The following is a 24,769-nucleotide window of genomic DNA, read 5'->3' on the forward strand; positions in this document are numbered from 1 at the left end:
TTTTCTGAGATATGAACTTTGTGATTTGATTGAAGAAAACCTTATTCCAACTACATACAAATGGTGATTCTATTTTTGTAAAGAGAAAATCCAAAATAACTGACTGGAAGTTTATCTCTGCTGGCTAATTTTCTCATACAAAGAAAGATAAAGAGACATAGAAAAGTCACAACAAAGATGAAAATGAAGAAGGGGTCCAGGGACTATTTAGGTGAACTTTTGACTCACCTTTGCACCAGGAGAGCCGGGGAAGCCTGGAGCTCCAGAGGGACCAATGGGGCCCTACATTGAAGAAAACACAGTCTGTCAGCTCAACTATTAATCACTGACACATCCAGGTGTGGAGGTTCAGACACTAATATCATACTGAAGAGGGGTGTGTGTAGAGAGGGTGAGATTTGAATGCAAATAATGACAATAAAAATAAGATGAAAGTGAATTACATAATATTTAAATGTCCACTTACTGGGGGACCAGCAGGGCCGGGCAAACCGTCATTTCCACGTGCTCCCTGAACAGAGTGAGCAATACATTATGAGCAAAGACTGAACGACAATAGAGAAATCAGCAAACCGTACAGGGACATAATAAATAAAACACAAAATATTATGCAGTCATTGTCCTAATTGCCCTGTTTGGTGCATTTAAGGCAACACCTATCAATAAATAGCATGGTAGCTTATTCTTAAATAGATACTCAAAAGAAAGGGTCACCATCCAAACCATCTGTTATGGATTACATGTTAAATTTGTGTCCAATAACGGTATTTAGAGTGAAAGGTGGAACCTACAGCAGCTCCACTGGGTCCAGGACGTCCTCTCTCACCAGGCAGACCGCGAGGTCCCTGCAGGCAAGAGAGAGGAGAAGGAGCTCTTAACATTGATTTGCCATTATCATTGAGACTTGATAGTACGACTCTTTATCTTGTCTTGTTGTTGTGATGTCCACCAATACACACCATTGGTCCAGGAGCGCCGTTCTCTCCAGGAGCACCAGCCTCGCCCTAAAAAGAAGGAAGATTCAGTTGTGGAGGCAAAATTAAAGAAAGACAGGTCATTTGTATCCCCAAATGCTACTCTATCTGGCAATTCTGTAGACTTTATTGGGTGGATTACCCAAGAATTGTTGTATCTAGGCACTTTAAAAGTATGTCAGTGACTTATCTTCTGCCACATCTGGTATTGCATTTTGCCATACTTTGTCTCTTTTTACTTGGGTTACAGTCAAAACAGAAACGCTTACCAACATAAACTGTAGTGGAGTGTATTAAAGAGCCACAAAACCTGTGTGCAAAATCCTACCTTAGCACCAACAGCTCCAGTCTCTCCCTTTGCACCATCAAGACCTGGATAACCCTGAAAGAGAGAGGAGGCAGAAAGGAAAGTTTAGAATCCAAAAAAAAAAATAAGAATATCCACCTAAATGGGATGGAAATCATTTAGATAAACAAACTGACTCTGTGTCCCTTGATGCCGGGCAGACCGGGAGTTCCTGGGAATCCACGAGCTCCCTAAGAGACAGGAAGAGAAAAGATGTCAATATAAAGCAGTGAAAGAGGAGATGAAGCTAGAAGAACAAAGACTCAAAGTCACCGGGACGTATTCCCTCGATAAATATTCCTCTTTGACAAATAAAAGAAACTGTTTTCTAATTTCATAAGTTTACTCTGTTCAGGGCGGTTAGTTCTCCCATGGAAATTGACCTTCAAACCACACACTGTTGTGATTATTGACTCTAGAGGACTGATTTATAGCTTCATTCTTCATCTAAAACTGGTGGTATTATTATATTTTAAACAATTTCTTGATCTGGCTGCCCTTTTCAAGATTTCATTATGAGCTCAGTCTGTGCACTGATCCTTCATCAGCTACAAAAAGCAGGTGGTACAGCTTATATATCTATATAAAGTGAACAAAAAAAAGTCAAACACATTTTTTGTTTCATTTACAGCTGGTATATTTATGAATTGCCATTTTTTTTTTCAATCATTGAAATAGTTTACAGGCAATTTTTCTCATTTTCATTTAAACTGTGCTGTCTTCCAGTGCACACATGTGCAGTTTTTTGTATTTTTATTTACATTTTTGTGACATATATAGTAAAATACTAAAACTGCAATCTGACTTAAATTAATGATTGCAGTTTGAAAGCAACTGGGAATTTTTTGGTTTGTTCAATAGCAAAAAACATGTCTGTTTTTACATTAGTAGTATAATTTTTGTTTGAACATCAGGGACGCAAAGCAAAAACCTTACAGGATATAGAGTGAGGTTCCTGTTAAGCAAATTAAGTCAGTATTTATATACAGTGAGAATGAAAGAATCAGCAGCTTACCTGAGGTCCAGAAGGTCCACGCTCACCTGACTTGCCAGGTTTGCCAGCCTCACCCTAAAACAGAGACAGAGAAGGACAATTATGAAATGAACAGGCAAATTAATATAACATTTTACAAGCTTTCCTATCCTAATGTGGAAAAAAAGAAAGAAAAAACTATGTACTTGTTGTAGTTTAATGCAAATGCTGTTAGTGAGCACTCCCAGTGGCCACATTGTGTCATATCATGTCTGCTGCCATCATGTGGATAAAAGTCTGAATTACATATTGAAGCCTACAATCTGTAAATAAGCAATAAAACAGTCAATCTTTTTCATTACAGTAGAAAAAAGCAATATAAATTCTTTTAACGTGCTGTTCTACATCATTTATAAGCAAAGACTCACCTCCTCACCTACATGAAATACATCTAAAATCCTTAAAATCCTTCTAATAGCACATCATGAACTGTGCATTTAGTCACAATAATAAACTACAAAAGACACTGTGGTGCTTTAGCAGGTAGCTGCTGTCTGACTGCAATGCAACGTGTAATAAACTATAACTGCAGATTGACACGCAACATGTAGTATAATGATTTTGCCAAAGGTTTAAATGTGCAGAGAAGATGTCCCTACATGCAGAAAAGTTCCACAGACAGTAAAATATAAAATAAGTTTGCCGCTTCTCTCCTGGATTTAATTCCTGCATTTTCTATGGCTGTACAGCAGTAACAGTATAAAACTGAAATGCAGACACAGAACATGCAGTTTTGCAAGACAAGCAAGATGCTGACGATGACAACTTTCAGAGCTATGGATCCAAAATGATCCAGCAGTAAGTTAGGATGAACTGAGTAGAGATTGCAAGAGCCTATAACGCACAAAAGAGAAAAATATAATTTAAACTAAGACTTTTTAAAATTCATCTTAAAATAAAGAAATATTAAAAACAATCAAGTATTGTGAGGATACAAGTAGTATTTGTATGTTTATATAAATATTGTGGCAGAGGGAAGATTAAAAAAAGAACACAAATCCAAAGTTTGTGTATTTATTTCAGAAGATAAACCTCAGAGTAGAAGCTTCTTTATTTAAGAGAACTCAGATGGGAAATGTATCATAACTTGGCCCTAATAATTCTGACAGTGACAGTATTTTTGTAGGTGAAGTCACTGAAGGTTACTAGAAATGTTTGAGACCGTCTTTGTTGTTTCACATAAAGTCAAGTTCACTATGAGATGCTGTAACTCTAATGACCAAAGGCCCTGAAAATATGCAAGAAGAGAACAATAACTAAACTCATCATGCATCAACCTTTTCAGAGTTTAAGCTTATAAAATATGCATTTACTGTTTTAATGAGCTACACTTACATCATCTCCAGGTTTTCCAGGAGGTCCAGAGGGGCCACGGGGACCCATGGGGCCCTGTTAGGAACAGAAAAAACAAGCAAAGCTGAGACACAGTCTCATTCACAACCAACAGAGGGCAACGTTACACAGTCATTGTGACAACTTAGGCTCTCTTTTTAACTTTACAATCAGCCCAGACAGAAAACAAAGAGAAACCACAGACACACATCAACATATGATTTTAATTATCCTTTGAACTGTTTACGTAACTTTGACAGTCAACGACACAAGCTGTCATTAATCATGTTAACTGATACACCAATTAAAAAAACAGCTAGGTTTCAGGTTAATCAAAAATTAGTTTATTGATGTTATTGTTCTGATCTGAAAGACTCTGATAATCAAGGTGGGCTGCTCTTTCAAAAAAAATTGAACGAAACATTCCTAAACAATAACAGGATTACAGTTTGTCATTAGAGCATATTTCAATGAGAAGAGCTCCAAGTCAGCAGGATTTATGGAAAAATTTGCTTAAAAAATGTGATGCAAATTCTTCAGTATTCTTGCCCCAAATTGAAGATTATGTCTGCCATTTTTTAAAAATACATTTCTCACTTCATTTCTGCTTCCACATCTGTTTGTCCTGCTATTGTTTTCTATCCTAATGATCTTTCTCTCAAAATCAATATATTTTCCCCTCTATGATCTATGATCTTTCCATCATTTTGTTAATTAAAAACACCTTAATGAAAATGTTCTGTTCATTGGCAACTCTGACTCATTTTGATCTCAAAAGGCAAAACTATCTCTGGACTTCACACTTGGCCAATACTGTGACCCTGCTCCAACTGTCAAGTTATTTTCTTTGAGGGAAGCTTGATTTTAATCACACATAATGATGTGCTGGCACATTTTTAAAAGAGAGGGCATCTCAGAGACATTCTGTCTGCTTATCTGAACTCCACATGAGCAGATTAACACAGCAGTGGGGAGACCTCGCTTTGTCTACCTGCTGAGGGAACGGGGAGGACGGGGAAGGGCGGGTAGATTGATTTTGGGAAGCTTGGGGAAGGGTGAGGGCTTGGGCAATGACGAGAGAACAGAGGATTGTAAGAACAGAGAATAAGGGAAGGGATCAAATCTTCTCTGAGCTATTAGAGGGTGAGAAACCATCTGAGGATGAATATAAAGGATCAGCAGAGGTACAACAAACACTGGAGGCTGTCAGTGAATAGATGGGTAAAAGATGAAAGAAAACTTTTGAAAATCACAAATATACCAGACGGCCAGTTCAGCACCCTGCTTCTAGCATTAGGTGCCAAGTTTCAGCCCCAGAGTTTGACATTGAGAAACAGCCACTCTAAAGACTCCCTGAAGAAGGTTGCTAAAGTTGAAATATAACAACTGGCTGCTCACATGATAAATGTGTCGACGATAGTGGTTGGCAATAAAGCTCATTAAGCATTAACAGAAATGTAAACTAGATACAAGACCTTAGCAGTGGCTATATTCTCCACATTGATACTTTACAATGAGTTAAATATGATTAAAGAGTCTCATTTAAGTCAGTTTGGCATTTTTTATGCCAATTATTTATAACTATGCTGTCTCACTTGCACACTTTACACTGTCTAAACTATATCTGATTTATCTGATTCGCTTTTTGTCTGTTGAAGGTATTTCATTGCTAGTGACATTTTCTTAAACAATGTCAATTCTTTGAAAAATCCAGCAGCTATGAGAAAATAGCAGTTTGAAACAGACATAAAGAACAGAGGCTTATAGGAGACTTGAGGGGAGGTAAAAGAACTGTGACAGAGACTATGGAGCGTGTATTAAACCATGCAGTATCAGCCATGTGAAGGGGCCCCACACTGGGGGATACTTACAGATTGTCCGGGCTCTCCAGCCTCTCCTGGGTTGCCTTGGAAACCTTGTGGGCCCTGAGATGGAGAGAGAAGATAGAGAATGTCTAAGGAGAGTAAAACTTTTTTACACTGTGGTAAAAAGGAGGCCAACTGAATAAAATCTTACAAGAGATGAAATGTTTAGTTGACTGACAGAAAACTGATCACCTATTCCAATAACCAACTTTAAAAATGTGAAATAGCTGTTGAAAGCAGTTATGCTCCGTTTTCAGCTTTCGACATGAACAGTTTCTAGTAATCCTTAGATTCTCTGATAGTAAGCTGTATATATTTGGGTTTTGTGCTGTTAGTCGATAAAACAAGTGATCTGAGTATGAGAAGTTGGGCTTTGGGATATGATGACAGGCCTTTTGTGCTATTTCCTGATATTTTAGAAACCAAACAGTTAATCAAATAATCAAAGAAATTATAATTACATCTATCGATCCATCCATTATTTATACACCACTTTTTTCTATAATATATACAGTCTAGACATTGTTAATGTGGTAAATGACTATTCTAGCTGGAAATGGCTGCATAGAGGTAAAGAGGAACATTTCCAGCAACCATCACTCCTGTGTTCTAATGCTACATTGTGTTAGCTAATGGTGTTGAAAGGCTAACTGATGATTAGAAAACCCTTATGCAGTTATGTTAGCACATGAATAAAAGTGTGAGTTTTCATGGAAAACATGAAATTGCCTATCTATCTATCTATCTATCTATCTATCTATCTATCTATCTATCTATCTATCTATCTATCTATCTATCTATCTATCTATCTATCTATCTATCTATCTATCTATCTATCTATCTATCTATCTATCTATCTATCTATCTATCTAGGGACTACACTGACTGTATAATAAGCTACTGCCGTTCAAAATTACACAACTTCTTTGCACAAATGTGGTAAATGTAGGCAGTATGGGAGGTAAATTGTCAGGTGTTCTACAGTGTGTCTGGGTTGTGGCACAGGAAAAAGCCCTGAAGCCTTCCGGAAAACAGCAGACGCTCGCAGTTAAAAGAGAGCAGAGTATAAACATTTATCTGTGACTGCCTGCTTTCCTTCTTGAAGTTTTGCAAAGTCAGTGGTCATTTTAGGGTTAATACTGTAATTAAATATGCTAGATGAAGTAGACAATGTCGCACATGTACACAGCATCAAGGATGTTACAATTAAGAGATTTAGCCGCGAGTATCCTGTCTGTGGCCAAACACAGGAACTCGTCTACAGGTGCGCCAGGCTTGTGTGTTCTTTTGGCAGTGCAGGAGGTACTTACAGGTGATCCGGTGGGGCCAGGTGGTCCTCTGGGTCCCATAGGGCCCTAGGGAGAAGAAAACAGACCAAACGCACAACATCAGGATAATGAATGATTATCCCATCCTTTACCAATCCACACTCCACAAACAAATAAATCACACTCGAGCACAAAAATACTTTAACATTTTACAGTTCTGTGTAAGTGTGTTAAAGAGAAAACCTGCACTTTCATCCACTTGAGTTTAGTCCGAAACTATAAAAACATATCACCTGCTTTGCCCCAAAGCTACGTAATACTCAACAGCTCTACTTGTCAAAACCATAAATCATTTGAAATTCCTCAGTGGCATTTAGATTTTCTCTTCCTTTCTATCCCTCTTTTGCCTTCTTCCCCCCCACCCTTCATATTTGCTCAGCTATTTCTCCCACCTGCTGTGTGTTTCTATAGTTCAAATGTCATCAGGTGTAGTGTTGTTCTCTTAAGAGGGAACATTCAACTCTACATGACTTCCTACACTATGAGACAAAAGCAAAATAATGCTGAGCTCTTTTTTTTTTTTTTTTAGAGAATTTTTTCATTAAAAATATGTGACTTTTTGGACATTAACTCAAAAGGTGAGGGTTGTTCAAGTGCAGTCTCTCTGATGGAATCTTAATCTTCTCTTTGAGAGCCTCTGGCTGAGTTATGTGCCAAAGTAATTTCTACTTCAACTTCATGCATCAACGATCAACGAGAGGAAATCATATTTTGTGGAAGTGATGAGCCACATCCCTATTCCCTTCTTCCTGACACACACACAGATGCAAAGAAAAGCAGCTATTTAAGGAAAGATGGGCTGCAGGGAGTTGTCAATAAAGTTTCCAAGACTCTTCTTCAAAAAGAAATGTCCTCGATTCGGCTTATTTGCGACAGCTGTTTTCCTGGATAAAAAACATATTCCTTTCAGCAGTCTCACTTATACAAACCTTCATTCAGAAAAAAACAGGGATCGCAGCCAAAGAAAATGTCGCAGCATGGCACAGTGGTCCTCAGAATCGAATGAAAGTCGCCTTTCAGTGGGGGTGGGATGCCTTCGCCACAGTGGGTAGAAACTTATCAATGGGGCTCTATATCTTCTGAGCATTCGAATGTGTGTTTGAGGGACGTGGATATGTGTGAGTGCATATATTTCAGTAAGAGAGCTGTTTGGTATGTAGGTGCAGGATATAAGTTGGGGCACAAAGTATATAAGGGGTGATACGCTTGACTTGTGCTTTAACATCAGTCCGGTTTGTTCTTTCACTGCTCTCTCCCCCAGCAGACTGGCAACTGCCAAAGTAAACGTGGTCTGGCTTCAAAAGGGCCCAGTATTGTGGTGAGCTCTCAGACAGACATGTGGTAGGACAGTCAGTAGGAGACTGATTCTAAGTGTGGGGATCTGATCGACTCCAGTCGCCCCCTCCTCTCTCTTCTCCTGGCATCTCAAACCTCTGGTGGGGCTGAGAAGCTGCCAAGCTGCTCTGTGGCTCTCTGAACCAAAATAGCTCCCAGAGCGCTCTCCACTCCATCGCAGGAAGGCTTCCATGCCAGGCAAGCCGTGGCAGCAGCGGTTTTTCATGAGCTTGAAATATAATGACGATCAATGGCTGTTTCCTCAGTTTATAAAATTACTGCTCTGTACTCCTTGTGAGGTGTTTATTTTCCATCAAGCCTGAGAGTGCTGCAGTGTCGTTCCTCCAGCACTGGGGGAAGTGCACACTTGTATCTCCTAATTTTATCCCAAAACCCTTAATGGAAAACGAAGGCGAAAATACACAGCTGATACTATGTATTACTGGGACTGTGTCTTGAATCAGGTAACTTCATTGCTTCTTGCAGTCCTCGAAGAGTTTCAATCCTACATCGATATCTAATTCCTGATTAGGACTGATGTTAATGTTTTCAGCTCATAACTTTCATGTAGTGAAATTGCTGAAGTCCGTCCAGAATAGTTAAAGTTCAAGATCAGCTACCAAAAATGCCTCTGCAGAGATGTAGAGCAGATGCTGTCTGATGCAGATCTTTAACCCAGGTCTACAGATGGAAGAAGTCTTTCAGCCTCTCTGTGCTCTTTTCCTTGTTTCCAAAACTGTAGCAGATGGAATTTGGCTGACTGCAAAAAGAACACAGGGGTGGCAGCAGCTCTCATCATCACTTGCTCACCATTGGTCCTTGCATCACGCCCATTTGTGCGCCGCCAGACTTCTCGTCGAAACCACCAGCCATCTGAGCAGCAAAGTTCTGCAAAAGGCAAAAGACACAACATCATTAGCACTTATATGATAAAGAAGGGTTGTCTTCTGTACTTTTGTAACATTTTAGTGAAATTAAGGCTTTGAGGTCATCTGCTGAACTGTCAAAGAAACTCTCCCACTGACTGCTGGGTAAAGCATTTAGTTGGAGTCGACCGAAAAATGGACGACAGGCCAATAAAAATTTCAAATTGCAAACCGAGCTTTGGCTGTTGCAAAATGTAAGAATTTATCTTGGAAGGCAAATGTGGTGTCATTGAATTGTAGAGTTTGGAGGATGCTGTGTCACTTTGGCAGGAGAGACAGTCCGCTTTTAAGCGATTGTCTGCAGCAGAGCTTATTATGCGAATCCTGATGCAGACGGAGGAGAGACAGAGGGCATGTGAACACTTTTGACAAAGACTACGTGCCCCCCACACAGAAAAAGCTCCTTCCCTTCCCCTCCCACACCACCTCTTGCCTTTCCACCTCCCCTCCCTCCCCTCAACCCACCTCCTCCCTTCTTTTTCCCTCCAAAGAATGAGAGGCATTCGATCTATTCTTTCTCTCTGCATCCACTCACTGTTGTCTTTCTGCCTGCTTCCAAAAGCCAGAAATTTCCCACATCTTTTGTGCCGTGGAATTCTTTCTTTGCTCCATTTCACCCCTCCTTCTGATTCCTCCAACCAGTCAAAGTGAGCCCATTCTTGGTCTTGCATCAACGTTCAACCTGTCAGCTCAGACGACTGCAGTGAATGGTCTCCCACCACCCCTGCTAGTCGTGAGATACTTACTCCACCAAGGCCAGGGGGTCCATTAGGTCCTGGAGGTCCAGGGGGTCCAGGGTTTCCAGGGGTGCCAGGCTCACCATCTCTGCCGCGGGGACCAGGACTTCCCTGGAAAAGACACATGAAATTAAAATCAATTTAAAAATCTATTTAAAAAAAAAAAAAAAAAAAAAAGACAAGCCCATGGTCTAAGACTGGCTCATAATGAGTACATGTCCTTTGAAATGATTAATAGCAAATATTCAATTATAGGGTGCAATTAACAATTATTTTCATTATTCACAATCCTTCAGATAATTTTCTTTATTTTATTCATCTTTTGGTTTAGAAAAAGTCACAAATGTCTTTTTTGTCCAATCAACAATTTAAAACCTAAAATATATTCAAATTGAGAAGTTAATCAAAGAAAATTTGTGTTGATAAGCTGGTATTTTTGCATCTGCATTGTGCTGAATAGCTACTTTGGATAATCTATTTTGTTGTGCCTTCATTGCTATATTTGCTATAAATACCTTACTACAACAGTTTCCTAAGTATATATGTAAGTGCAGAAAATACGGCTGAACATTTATTAATTATAGGCCTGCTGTATGTGCCAGTAATTGAGCATAGGAGCACTTTCCTGACCGAAGTCTACAGCTCAGTTGAGCTTTCTCCAAATTGTACTGACAGTTTACATGAGAGAACTTGACCACACCTCACCTGATGCTATCAAAATATTATCCTATACAACCGATGTATGTCCTTTTGAACTGAAAAACATCTAAAAGTTTTTTTAAAAGTGTAAAGAATACTCACACTGTGGCCAAATGCACTATTCAAACCAAACTATATAATTTTGTTTTACAGGTTTTAGTGTATGCAGATGATTTATCAGGCCAAATCAGGCTACCAGACATACCTCTGAGCATGTAGTGACAAACTACCCTGCAAGGGAATCCCAAAGAAAGAATGTGCTCAACACCTATAATGCTGCTTAACTTCTGCTAGCCAAAACTCAGTCCACCTTGTGCTTAAATCTACATAAACAAGCTGACTACACGACATAAACTCCTCGCCTGCAGCCATTATCACATCCAAGTGTTGTTACATTAATGAGATGATCAAAGGCGATGCTTATTTCCCACACAGACTGACTGTGAGGCCCCTGAGAGAAGCCGAGGTTTACATTATGGGTCTCCGACAGCCTCACATGTGTTAAACAACCCAGACCACACAGCCTAATGGAAATGACACATGACTAGTTAGACTGAGTTGCTCAATGAAAGGCCACCATTCTGCAAACCTGCAAGCTATAACAAATCCCCCCTTAAACTCACCCTGGTAGACCTAAAGCTACTGGATTCAATAGGACATACTGTACGTCTTAAGGGAGGGTCTAGTTCTTTTAAGCGACAGGGTGAGAAAATCCAAAGTTTTGTGGGGGGGTTGTTTTTTTTTTTTTTTACTTTAACATGTCAAACCGACCTTCTCTCCTTTGTCTCCTCTTGCTCCACGGGGTCCTTGCTCTCCTGGTGGGCCCTGGGTGAACAGGAGATGGGGAAGCAGTCAGTACCTTCAGGTGTTATCTGAGCTCATGTGAGCTGAGGAAACAGCTGTAGCTTTTGTAACTCCGCTACTGTTATGTGAGATTGCTTTCCATTCCCAGAAAGTGGAAGTTAAATTTAGTCCCTGTATGATTACTCAAACTCTTTCTATTGTGACGTGAGAATGAACAGTGCAAACTCTCAACACACTGCAAGCTATAAAAGCCCTGTAAGAGAAGCAATTAAGGTAAAATGCAGAAATAGGTGAATACCATTGGGCCAGCTGGTCCTCTTGGTCCTACAACCTGGTTAAGCACAAGGAAAGAAAACAAACAATGTCAATTATCTTGCATAGAACACTATCTTTAATCTCGAGGCCCTCTACTAATGCTGACATGTACCAGATGTATTTGCACACGAGAGGTTTAGGGAAACATTATCTCGCTCCCATCAGAGCAGACTTGTTAATTGCTAATCTCTTCGGGCGAAGCATTATAAGAAACATACAATAAACAATGCCTTCTTATTTCCTGCCATGAACTTGTATTCCCTCGAAGGGGTAAAGCATTTCCAGGTGCAGCAGCAGCAGGGAGTTAACTCCTTCTCTCTCTTTAACCCTCAGCCTCTCCAATGGCCTGTGAGGATCTTTATGGAGGATTGTATGGAGTCCTTATTGTGCTTGGCTGTCTTCCTGACCAGGTGGGTTAACAGGTCTCCCTCCTCTCTCTCGCTTTCTTAGTCCTTCTTCTCTTTTAAAAGCTTCAGTTGTTTCATAATACAAACTAAAACTTCCTACACACATCCCCAGCCAAGGATGATATGCTACAGAAACAACAGTGGTGGAATGTAACTCAGAACATTAACTCAAGGACTGTACACTAGAACAGATTTGAGGTACTTGTACTTGACTTCAATATTTCCATTCTGTGCACCTGTGCTTTTTAATGCACTACATTCCAGAGGGAAATATGCTTTCTCCTTTAGACCATTTGATATTTGAAAGCTTGTTAGTGTCCCTTCAAATTAAGATTTTACAAACAGAACCATATGATTAAACATTATAAAAATTATTTTGCATATGATTGCATATGACAAACTGGACAGATTGGACCTCCCAACAGTACATAATGTAATTAAATGAGCAGAGAAATGCTAATTACACATTACTGCATCAGTAATAATTTTATAATAATACGTGTAACACTCAGAATGGCCAGTTTTGTGTTTCTCAAGTAACATTTTCAGTGCAGGATTTTTACTTGAATACTTCTTCCTCCAGAGGCTATCAGTAAAAATGGTAAGGGATTCATGTGTGGCTGAAAAAGATCTCTGACCCCTAATTAATTGAACTAACTACAGTAAACTAACAAGCTTTTCCTTGTGAAAATAACAGTAAGTTGTATTTCAAGTGCTGTGTGGTGTCTACTTACATCTGTAATGTCTCCGGGTTCGCCCTTCTGACCCTGATAAAGGAAAAATAGAGCATAAAAACAGCAATTAAAACGAGGACTAAGAAAACATTTTTATATTCCCTGTCTTTGCTCAACCATATTTTGAACAGCTGCCCCTAAGACACCATTTTTGATGGAAAATTTGCAGTTTTATGAGGAAACTGGTCACATTATAAAGCTTCCCCTGCAGTACCACTGGGCACACAAATATGAGAAGCAGTGTGAACAGGAAATAACTATCATCCATCTGGCAAAACTCTTCAAAGTCTCATCTAAAACCATAGACTGCAGGGCCCTACTGCAGCCCTGAGAAGAGTCTGGCAGTGATACAGTTGTAATTGCTGGGGAGTTTGATTTGCACACACACACATACTCAGACAGATATACTCAGGGAATGTCTCACCTTAGCTCCAGGTACTCCTGTTTTGTGTTCAACCAGGGTAAAAGGGGAAAACAGATCACAGTTAGTGGACAGATTGCACAGAAACAATGCATGTTGGTTATACAGTATTTCCCAGAAGTCAAGAATGTCTGTCTGTGCTGGGAGCCAATTGTTCTCTCCTAAATTCAGCTACCCTGCAGACCACCACCAAATCATCTTTTTGGTAGACAGAAAGCCCATTAGGATTGACAAAGTGTTGGTTGACTCGCCATCTCACAGTAAGAGCTCAGAGGAAAAGCATAGCAGCTGCAGGTAAAAGGGAATGGCAGAAAGCAAAGAAATTGGAACTGCAAAGTACATATTTCTATTGAAACACTAAATCTTATGTGTTGCAGGCCAGGACTTTCAAAAAGTATTTTAAGCTTATTATTTCTCTTCTGCAACTTAAACTTTAGCAATGTTAAAGTAGCAATGTTGCAGTTTTAAGGCATTTTTAAGTAGGGCTGGGATATAGTATGACTGTGTATATTATTAGTCATCCAGGTTGTGTTTGAGTCTGGATGACGGCAGCAAAATAATCCTTTTTAACACTGTCTTTAACAAAACACATTATTTTTCGTTTAACAGAAGAAGCCACACTTCTCAAATGTTAAATGTTGTCTATATACAATTTCTTGTACAAAGACTTTATCCCCATAAAACAGTACAGAATTGGGAAAATCTAATTTAAATCAAGAACTATCAAAAATAACATTACAAATCTAACAGGTGTGCCATCGAATTATGGTACTTGGTGGTGTATGTCAGGCAGTACAAAGAAGTATCGAGTTTTGATAGTCAGCCCTGTTACTATGCAACGGATCATTTTAAATTGTTCTATATGTGATTCATACTTCTTACTAAGCACTTCATTTTGCTTTGAAATGAAAGATAAGTACATTATAAAGCATTTTAATCCATAGGCATGCATTGCAAACAGTGACACTTCTGATTTCGTCAATGCTCCTCAATTGACTTTATATATATTTCCAAAGCTGGACCAACAGTGATTGGACTTTGGGGTCACTGTTTATCAGGAAGCAGGGGCACTTAAATGTGTCAAATAGCTCCTTCAAATAGCCTGAACTCTCTCTGTAGTGTCACGGTATTTTCTTGCCATCAGATCTGCAGAAATCCACAGAGAGGATATAGAGTAGAAATGTGAGGCCGTGTCTGCTTGACTGAGGTATTTCCTTAATGACTCCCACATGTTTTCATGATACTCAGGGAAGGAGAGAGTATTCAAACAAGATGGGGCCAAGGTGAGCCAGCTATGGAAAAATGACGGCGAGGTAGCATTTCACCGAAATCTTGTCAGATGTGTCACTGTTGTTATTTCTTATCATTTGTTTGCTTTGGGGATAGAAAACTGTATCCAAATCAAAGGCTGACGCAACCTATAAGCCTGATTAATACATTAAAGGGACAGAAGTTAAAAAGCAACTGGCCAACCTTTGATTATACCAAAATGTGTCATTTTCTCCCCAAAGTAAACAACATGATCCTGTATGGTAATTTATTTATGAGAGGTGTGAGATAAATAAATTACAACCAATGGGTGGAGACTGGTCAGCAGCGCAGATGGGGCAACACTCTCCGAATGGGATTTCAGGTTTGGGGCAGTCTTTTAGCTCCTCGCAGACAATTTCATCACACAGGACGGTTCCAGTGTCACACACACAGATGCGACAAGGCTCTGGCTTCCATACGTCCTTGTCGCTATAACGCTGTCCATCTTGTATACAGCTAAAAGCATCCTCCTCTGTGTATGAGACCATAATCAGGCACACAGAGAGGTTCAGGCAGTGGAGGGAAAAAGGAGATTAAGCATCAGATTTGAAAAACAGTCTCTGTAATGTGTAACTCATAAACAACAACTTGCATTTGCCTTTGAGATATGAAGCAGACCATAAATTGAAGTTTAGTTGAGCTGCGAAACACAAATGAAGTACAAAGTGGTAATACAAAAACATGGTTGACAGAATATGACGAAACACAAAATTAAGCAAAAAAAGATTTTCTTGCTTTAATAAGAATTAACTTGATACTTCACTGAGGTGATTTATAGCGACTATTTTTGACTCAGACTGACAGATTTTTTATCAACAGTTAGCCAAAGCTAGGAGGCCAAGACACCTGCCTCTTCACCAGTAATGACATAACTACTGATATCTGATTTTTTCCCCCAATGTTGATGTGTCCTAATCAAAACATTTTTTATAAATCAAACCATTTTTTCAAGAATTAAAGCTATGCAGCATTTTCTTTAGGATTGCAACTAACAAAGTACTTTATCAGTTATTCTACTAATGATTTTCTTGACTGATTATTTAAGTTTTCTTTTTCCCCCCGTAAAAGTCAATTTAACAGCCAAAACCCAAATGGTATCTAATTTACTACCATATATGACAGGTGCAAAGTGCTCATGTTTGACAGGCTGCATCAGTAAAGTTGTTTGAAAACTGACAACAATATTTTATTGATTACCACAGTAGCAGTCGATTACATTTTGGTCAACTAACAGATTAATTGACTAATTGATATATCTCTAGTCAATGAAGACTGCAACTTCCCCTGTTCGAGTCCAACTGTTACACATTCATTGCTTAATCCATTTAAAAATAACCAACACTAGGTCTGATAATTGACTTGACACATGCAACCTCTCAGCTCACCACAAGGTGGCAGCGTAACATCACAGAATCGCAGTTAACCCGAGGGAGAAATGCAGGAAACCTCCAATAACTTCACAGTAGCTGGAGACCATGTGCGTGAATTCCTCGAGAACTTGAATATAGGGGCTAGTTTACATTGCAGGAGGCACCCTAATTGACTGCAAAAGGGAGACAGACTTTGCATTCAGTAAGCTGAAATCTTTGGGGTTTTTTTCTCCTGGACCACAGCTTGGCAAAGACAGCACAAGGGAACGTGATGGAGGTGGAGCATGTTTTAATACAGCTACTGTACATGACCTTAATGACACCCACTCGAAGTAATTTAACATTAGACATTGGTGATTACCAGTATTTTAGCAAATTTTCCAGTCCGACTTTCTTAGTAGTCAACAGATGGACCAACACCTGCTGAAAGAAATGCTCTGATTGGAGTCACTGAACCTGTGCTGATGGATGAAAGTGGTTGCTGCATCAAAAGAAAGGCCTCAGGGTGCAGACTGCTTAAAGGGTGAGAGGAGAAGGTGCAAGTACAGTAGCTATATTTACCTTTGAGCGCTGCTTAAGTCTAGGTAACCTGACGGACCTCAGCAGCAATGAATGAGGTCTTTCTGGAAAGGGACAGAGTGGGCAATTCACAAACTATTGCCTTGTATAAACACGGGGCACATTTTAAACCCCATCTGGAAGCCATAGCTCTGTAAGATGCCAGTTCAAGCACGCCAGGGAGAAAAAAAATAGTCAGCTTTCATGCACATACCTTGTGGCTTTGACATTTAGTTTTACAGCGCTGCATGTGCTATCAAAGGCCTGCACCTGTCCTTTCACTGGCTCGAATATGAAAGATTCTCCTGATATGGGATTTCTGAAACAAGGGCTCCTCTATCTGCTGGAGAACTGATAGAAAGCTGGTTTTTCGTCACTGAGGATAATTTGCGAGTCTCCTCTCCCATGTATTGGCAGCCATACTGTTTTCCATGGGAGTAAAATGAACAATGAAAATTGTAAAATAAACCCAGGTGTACTTCGAAGTCATTAGAGTCCACTCTGTTTACACATTTTTTTTTGTAGCTGTTAGGCCTCGATCCTGCTTCTACTTGTGTCTGATTAGTTTAATGGTGTCTACATTAACAGTCAGTCAGTGGCCTCAGAGTTTAGAGCTAAAGACCTGATCTTTTCCCTCCTGTGAAGGACCAGTGAGCCTGTCCTGTACTGAGGTCACAATCAGACCTCTTTACCATTTTAGCATCTCCCCCAAAAGAAAATTCTGCCTGCAGTTAGAAAAGAAGGGCCTGCATTATATCCAGGGACCAATGTCTCTGAAAGAGTAACCTGAGACTGGCAACTGCTTTGGCATGACTATTCCCCCCTCCTTTTCCTCTTTATTCTTGGAACATAAACCTATTCTTTGCTTTAAATGGTTGGTGAGCTTGATTTGTTGTATAGTGAGAAAACTGCACGTCTTAGATTTGTAATAATAAAATCCCTCTCATATTTTTCCAGTCACCTCTCTCTTGCGCCCTGGCTCTGCCTCTCTCTGGGCTGACTGTCACAGCTTATGGGTAATCTTTTAAGCAGATGGAAACCCTGAAATCATATGGAACATTATTTCTGGCCCCAAATCTGCTGGCGCACCTTCACTCTCTAATGTCTCTTGTGGATACTAAAATCAATAACACTGATGAGTAATTCTGCTCCAGTTTAATTTAAAAAGAGAGAAAGTAAAAAGTCTGCAGGTAGGAGGAATAATATAAGGTCTGATTGAATTCTAATTGAAAGGATATCAAAATAAAACCCCTTTTTAATGGAAATTTTAGTTATTAGACTACCTGTCCGCCTCAACAAGCCAGGATTCGCCTGGATGCCCTCTGACAGCAATGGAATGCGAACATTTTTTTCACCAAAGGCCCTTGAGCCTGACCACCTTTCACTTTTTACCCATCCCCTCCCCCTCTAACCCCTATATTAAGTGAATCTGCAGTTAAAAGGAGAGTCTGTCAAGGGCCCTAAAGCACCCACAGGTGTCAGGCCGTTCAACCTGAAGAAAGAAGGGGGAGGTAAAGCGGAGTTCAGTGCAGAGTAGCAAAATCTCCTTATTATGATTTTGAGTTTTTAAACTATAGGTGAGCGATAATTTTCAAGAAAACTAACAGATATTGCTGATAATAAGGTAAAGTAAATAAAGAATAACTCCATAGAAGCAAGAAATCAAAACAACTCCAGCTTTTGTGCGCGTTATTTCGCGTAAACGTCCCTCTCCATCCATTTCATCACCCTTACGCACGTCCACAACTCTGATATAACTGAGTTTTTAATCACACCTTGCAAATACAGACATGTCAGAATTCTTGCCAGACACAAGGTCTATAACTATCGTCACTCATTTAACTTTTCGTGCAACAAAGCATCCAAACAATCTTGAACTTTCTGTGCGTAAAAGTTGCGAGCCAAATTATTCCAAGCACCACACCAAGCTCAAAGGTATTTAAAATTCGGATCCTGTGCACTAAGATAAACATATTTCAGAATAATCTGACCAGGAGAAGAATCTCTGATCTCTGTATGCACTTTTTTGATAAAGTCTGAGTTTCTTCATCAGAGAAATAAAACTGTCACTTACGGTCGTCCTCCTCCTGACATCTCACAACGGCTAATAGACAAACTTGGGTTGCTACAAGTAGCAGTACAGTCCTGGAATCCATAAAGCTGAACATGTCTAAATATTAGACATGCAGGACCCTTGGAGGAGAAAGAAGGGTGCGAAGGGAGCGGAGGCTTCTCTCAGTATTTAGTGTTTGTGTCCCCAGTTACAAAAAGCCGGACCATTCGACATTCACCCTTCCCAAAAAAAAAAAGAAAAAAGAAAGAAAAAAAAAAAACGATGAGAGAATCCAGTGGCAGGACCCGGACCTGCAGCAGAAACGCAGCACCGACCGCTTAAGGCCAGACGCTGTAGTTTTATGTCCCCGTTGCCTTCAATGAATCTTCGTATATTTCCAAATATCAGTCCGGCCCCTTACCCCCTGTCAGGCTGAAATCTGAGCCCCGTTTCCCTCCCATTCTGTCTCCCAGGTTCCATTATTCCAGGCCCAGACCACTCCTTTCCCCACGTGCTGAACGGAACCCAAAAAAGCGTGAAAACTTTTTTTTTTCTCTCCATAAGTTTGGTGCCTTCCTCCTCCTCCTCTCTCCAGCGTCTTGTTCATCGAAAGCATAGCGATGTCAGAATCACTTCGTTGCGCTTCCTGAGGGCGCCTCTTCTTTATTTTGTCTTGAAGCCTCGGTTTGTGACATGTGGAGGATAAATGACTCATAAATCCTGTAGGTTGCCCTGGAATACCTGACACTGTAACGTTTTTCAAAGGTACATCACAACTGGTGCCCCATATACAACACAGTGTTCCTGGAGTACGAAAAAACATTAAAACACAGACCCTGAGTACCACAGAGACAAATAAAATTACTGTCAAGACACGCCTTTAGAACAGGCAACAAAAACACTAAAAAAACATCCTAAAGCAAAAATAAAACATTTCAAATCAATCATTTATAGTCTACTCTCTGTAATGTTAAACATTTATTAGGGTAAGATTAAAACAAGAAAAAAGTCATGGCCATGCACCACAGCAACACTTGAGGCCTTTAAGATTAGTCTTTAAGTCCTGGGATAGGCATATATTAATGATAATGCAAAATGTTTATTAACCCACTTTGGGGGTTGTTAGCTCCTGTGATTACTATACATTTGGTTGGATTTGTGAAAACTAAATACTGCGAGTTATACATTTATTAACATGTGGTCAAACTAAGCTGCTAAATATACTTCCTACTCGCAAGCAGTTTATTGCCAGAGTTTTAGTTGTTGTTAGTGTTGAGCCACAGGAGACATTCTGCATGATGAATTTAGAGCTGTTGAAAGTGTTTCTACAATCAGTTTAGTTCCAAATTCTCAAATGTGAGAACTCTGTGCTTTTATGTCATGTTTGACACTCAATACCTTTATATTCTGGCCTGTTGGCTGATGGAATTTTTGATGAAATAATCTAGAAAATAATCTGCAGGTTGCTTGATCACGAGGTTTAACGATTAGCTGCTGCCCAGATGGAAGTGTTTGTGAGGGCAAATGCAGAAAATAAGCATGATTTTGGTTCCTGTATGTTAATTTTGCATTTGCTGTAGAAGCTTATAAATAGTTGTTTTCCCACCTGTCAGAGTGACAGAGCCAGCATATTTTATTCAGTTTTTTAGTTATAACAGAACATCGGCTTTTTTCTTCTGTTCTCCAAAGAAGCTCAGAGAGATTAATGCCAAAGGTGTGTCATCCGGTTTATCTGCCGGTCTGCCACTCTGTAATAAGCTGCCCTGAATATGATTTGATGGTGCAGGTGGCTGCAGTGGCATCCTGGGAGGAGTGTGGGAAAACAAAGGCTGTGGGCCTGCAGCATGCAGACTGTACTCAACACTGACCAGCTCATCACAGTTCCCTAACATGGTGTTGTATGATAGCTGGAGAAATATTGGAGTGGACAGTTCAAGAGCTGCTTCCTGTGTGTCTTATTTTCTGTATTTCACTTGTTGTCATGGTAATCAGGTCCTACAATGACTCTGGTGTCAGAACAGATTTGTGTTTCAGAATGAAATCAAACTGTCTGCATCTTGCCCACTCACTGTTTTTACATGAAACTGTGATGGTCATCCTGCTCTTTGAAGCTGGTGCTCTGGAATATCTGTGACTCACTGGTTGATAATAAAATAAAGTTAATAGAACTGGGGTAAATATAGACGAAGTAACATATTAAATACTGATTGATTAAAGGGTTAAATGTCAAAAGAGCAGAATATCATTAGTCTGTCCTTGGCATCAGACTGCTTTTAGGTCACATAGAATGTTTTTAACTATTAATCAGGTTACAGTACATACCTATGACAAACAAATATGCCTGAAATTACAAAATATAACCACAGTTATGCTCCTAACTCTACCCAAAAGAGCTAACACTCAGACTAAACAGTGGACACCTATATTTCAGTGGAATCCATCTGCTTAAAAGATTACCCATAACTTTTGAAGGCTGCCCTTTAAAAAACAACAAAAAAGGCTTAGGTTATAGAAATGCTTTTTAATTTAATAATCTCCAGGACTAGTACCGCTACCAGAAAGAACACACGGCTTTTCGAAACAGCCTCGATGTCCTCCATCAGGCCTCTGGACCGAGGCTGTAGTTTCTGCTGGAATGAGGCTCGTGTCCCCGCTGTAACCCTGTCACATGTAGCTGCAGGTTATAAATCACCACCAGCTAACAGAGTGCTCACTGGAGATGCCAAGAAGAGCCACTTGTACTCTCCAGCTACGGTTCTAGCTATATATAAATGGCAAGGGACAGTTTGGTTGCATCATTTATGCAGGGTCCTCACCCTTCCACAGGTTGTGACCTGTCAGCTTTAACCTTTGACTTCCACACTTTATTGGCAACAGAAGCAGCTGGTGTGTCCTGAGTGTGCAGCATTAGCGCTATTCTCTGCCGCTTGACCATTGAAAGAGAATTGTGTCCAGTGAATTGCGCTGCAGGGTAGTTTGTCGAGTAAATTGGGGGTCATTTATTGAGTCCAGGTTCAAGTGGAGTACGTAACTAATTACAGGTCTGGGGAATACTCTGCTATTCACACCTGCAAACATACTATCGCTGAAACTTGCAAGTAAACACCTGCAAGTTTCAACACAGCAACTTAAGAGGTGGAAAACATATTTGGGTCAAGAACAACTCAGCTTAAATAGACCACAAGTCAACCTGTATTGAGCAAATGTGGTAGAAAATGAAGCCTAATCATGTTTAGTTTTGGGTTTTCACTTCATAAACCATGTAAAGTGTTTACTAAAGTATCCCTCAGAGTTGTTTCATGTTTTTCCTGCTCCCTAAACAGACATCAAAATTGAACAACTTGTAATTTTAGTGGTTTCAGGCATGTTTTGCAGCTTGTACTGAACAAAAAGCTTGTGTCTGACTATGTATAGTCTTGTTCCTTGCAAATTATAATTGTTTTCCTTGTGTGATCTTGCGGCTGCACCATAAACTCTGAGCAACCCGGGGATCAAAGACTGTGGATCACTACACCAGCAATTATCTATTCATAGGCTGAGACCTAAAATCAGCTGTAGTTTTTTTGTTTTATTTGGTTACTGCTCGTAGTAACTGGCCGACTGCATTGGCCGCTCCTCTTGGGGACTCAAAATTTGCACAGTTGTAAAACCAATGAAAAGGTTTTTTGGGGCAGGAGCTGCTTCATAGTCTCAAGGCATGGATGTGTGAGATATTGTGTGCGTGGAGCTGAGGTGTGGTGTTTTTCAGTCAGCTAACCACAGACGTCTTTGAAGAGGACCCTTTGAAGACGAGTCCCTCGGAAATGACACACTGTGCCTATGAGAAGTTTTGATATTTCCTGCCTCTCCATCCCCATGTCTGTGAGAGTGCATGCATGGTTTAGGTATAAAGATTTGTTGGCATTCAGGTCGGGACAAGACGCCACTTTGTTTCAGACCTGCAAACCTCAATTATGCCTGGAAAAGAGATGGGCCACAGCGTCCCGTGGCTGCATTTTCATTACTTCTTCTAAGCTCCTTTGTGCTGAACTTACACTCTTCTCTCCCTCCAGCAAGGTGAGGGGTTAAGGGTGACACAAGGGTGTGTTTAAGAAAGGATGAGGAAATAAAAAACACTCATGGTATCATGCAAGTATCTGAGCCTCAAGGATCAGAAAGCAAATGTGTGGAAAATCATTGTTTTTGTGTTTTCAGTAACTTCCCCAGTCAATTTTAAAAGCTAGGATTTTTAGCATGGGCACATTGCTAATATAAAATATTTAAAATTTTCCAGTTTATTTCCCGACAATTCGTGATATGCAGTGATGACAAATTACACTTGCAAGGTGCTCGGTCTGCTGTACCTCTAAGATCTCAGAGTTGCACTTCCAAGAGGCAGAAAATTATGGGAAGAGTTGGTGAGTATATGTCTGTAGTTGTTTAGGAATGAAGTCTGTCTGGAAAGATAATCAGAGAGTATGGGAAAGAAAGCAGGGAGAGAAAAATGGGAAGGGGGCAGACGGAGAGGGGAGGTGCAGAAAAATAGAAAATGAAGGAGAGTGAGAGGTAAGGTGGGTGGGAAAGATGGAATGCAGGAGCGAGGGAGGGGACGGCTGAAAGAGGAGAGAGTGGGAAGGAGGCTGGTGATGGAGAGAGAGAGAGAGAGAGAGAGGTGCACACAGCAGGAAGAGCTTTAACTGAGCCCATGTGAGATCGCCACTGAAATAACAAAAGCCATGACATCACCAGCTGGGTTGGATGTGAAAGAACGTACTGTCAGACTACCTATGGGCATAATAACATTACTTTCAGTAGCCTGGTTTCTGCTACAGGGCCAAATGGGGATATCCAGAGTTTATTCCATTTCTGCATTGTCTAACTCTCCTATTAACCTCACTCGGATTTAATGCAGTTTTCCAAAATTTCCAAAAATATTGGTCTTGGTAAAGCTGTTAATATGCCATATTTTTCTTATTGTCACCAAATTTTAGAAAAAGAGTAAAAACAACGTTTTCCAACTCCCCTACCCCGTCAACTGTGCTCAAAGCTACCTCTGACAAGCTGTAAATCTGTAAAAACATTGCACAGACATGATTTATTTCAGGTATGCAATGATTAATCAGTGAGTCTATTGAAAATCAGTCAACTGTTTTGGTAAGACATGAATCACTGAAGCCATTTTAAAGCAAAAACTACCATAAGTTTGCAGCCTCTGGCCTCTGTTGTGTGAACATCAGCTGGTTTTCATTGTTTTCTGTGATGCTTTTTGTCTTGTACTGTTTTAATTTACAACACAAGACAAAGGGTCAATTGTTTTGGTTATTTTTCACTATTTTCTTTTTTTTTTTTAAATAGATAATTACACTTGTCAAGTGTAACCCCAGTTTCATTTTCAGAAAAAAATCTCAATAATTTCCTAAAGTAGCTGTGCACAGTGTTGTTGTTGTTTTGTTTTTTTTTAGCAATGTTAGACAAACAACAATAAATTGTGTGTCTCTTGGGGACTAATTAGCTGTGGTTTAATACATATTTGCAGCAGTTGTGAGTATCAATGACTGTAGGTGCATGTAGGACTATGCTTATCATAATGACAGACCATGTTGCTCAGTGTAACTTGTTTGTTAATGTGTTGTTAATAGTTTTAAGTTAACTGTGGCACAGACAGATAAGATATGTGTGGTTTTGGCAACACACACAGCACTTGTTGGCGGGATGAATTCATTATTGGTTTATGCTTTTTATGAAAGGTGTTGACAATAAGAATAACATAGAATATTAAAAGACTTTTTCTTTTAGGCCTGAAATGACTTCTGAAGATATTTGTCTTTTTTTTCTCACCATAAATTACATCATGACTAAATCAGCCGCCGACTCTTAATTAGAGGCAATAAAATCTGCAGTCTTGTCATATGAACTTGAATGTTTATTGATGAGGCTTGAAAAGAGGCTGGGAACTAGCAGTCTTATGTGTTTCCAGCTTGGCTAAATAAACCGTATCCACTAAACAAAGTGCAGTTTATTGATTGAAAGTTATGGACTCAGAGTTGTGGGTTAAGGATGTTTGTAAGCACAAGTGTTTTTGCTATGTGCACTTTGTGTTTTCCTGTTTTGCACGGGATGTTAAAGTCTGCTTTGGTGTTCGTATCAGCATGTAGCTTTTTTTCCAAATCAAGAACTGAAAGAATTCGTGTCTCCAGTACAAACATAGCTGCCAAAAAAGTCTCACTTTGACTTCCATGCAG

General features: G+C 39.8%; 1 protein-coding gene across 1 annotated transcript in view; it reads right to left on the reverse strand.

The window, feature by feature from the left end:
- Window positions 1-18,904, reverse strand: part of col2a1b (collagen, type II, alpha 1b) — a 53,776-nt gene extending 34,872 nt beyond the window's left edge. The window contains exons 1-18 of the mRNA XM_023284699.3: window positions 18,570-18,904; window positions 14,830-15,039; window positions 13,260-13,276; window positions 12,836-12,868; window positions 11,678-11,710; window positions 11,347-11,400; window positions 9,886-9,987; window positions 9,024-9,101; window positions 6,861-6,905; window positions 5,557-5,610; window positions 3,689-3,742; window positions 2,336-2,389; window positions 1,458-1,511; window positions 1,303-1,356; window positions 960-1,004; window positions 792-845; window positions 467-511; window positions 229-282 (exon numbers count right to left, since the gene is read on the reverse strand). Of these exons, the coding sequence (XP_023140467.2) occupies window positions 229-282; window positions 467-511; window positions 792-845; window positions 960-1,004; window positions 1,303-1,356; window positions 1,458-1,511; window positions 2,336-2,389; window positions 3,689-3,742; window positions 5,557-5,610; window positions 6,861-6,905; window positions 9,024-9,101; window positions 9,886-9,987; window positions 11,347-11,400; window positions 11,678-11,710; window positions 12,836-12,868; window positions 13,260-13,276; window positions 14,830-15,039; window positions 18,570-18,663 (1,134 nt within the window). The 5' untranslated portion in view covers window positions 18,664-18,904. The remainder of the gene's footprint in view (window positions 1-228; window positions 283-466; window positions 512-791; window positions 846-959; window positions 1,005-1,302; window positions 1,357-1,457; window positions 1,512-2,335; window positions 2,390-3,688; window positions 3,743-5,556; window positions 5,611-6,860; window positions 6,906-9,023; window positions 9,102-9,885; window positions 9,988-11,346; window positions 11,401-11,677; window positions 11,711-12,835; window positions 12,869-13,259; window positions 13,277-14,829; window positions 15,040-18,569) is intronic.
- Between the last annotated feature and the right edge of the window lie 5,865 nt (window positions 18,905-24,769).

This window comes from Amphiprion ocellaris, chromosome 5, assembly GCF_022539595.1.
Source record: "Amphiprion ocellaris isolate individual 3 ecotype Okinawa chromosome 5, ASM2253959v1, whole genome shotgun sequence".
Classification (NCBI taxonomy): domain Eukaryota; kingdom Metazoa; phylum Chordata; class Actinopteri; family Pomacentridae; genus Amphiprion; species Amphiprion ocellaris.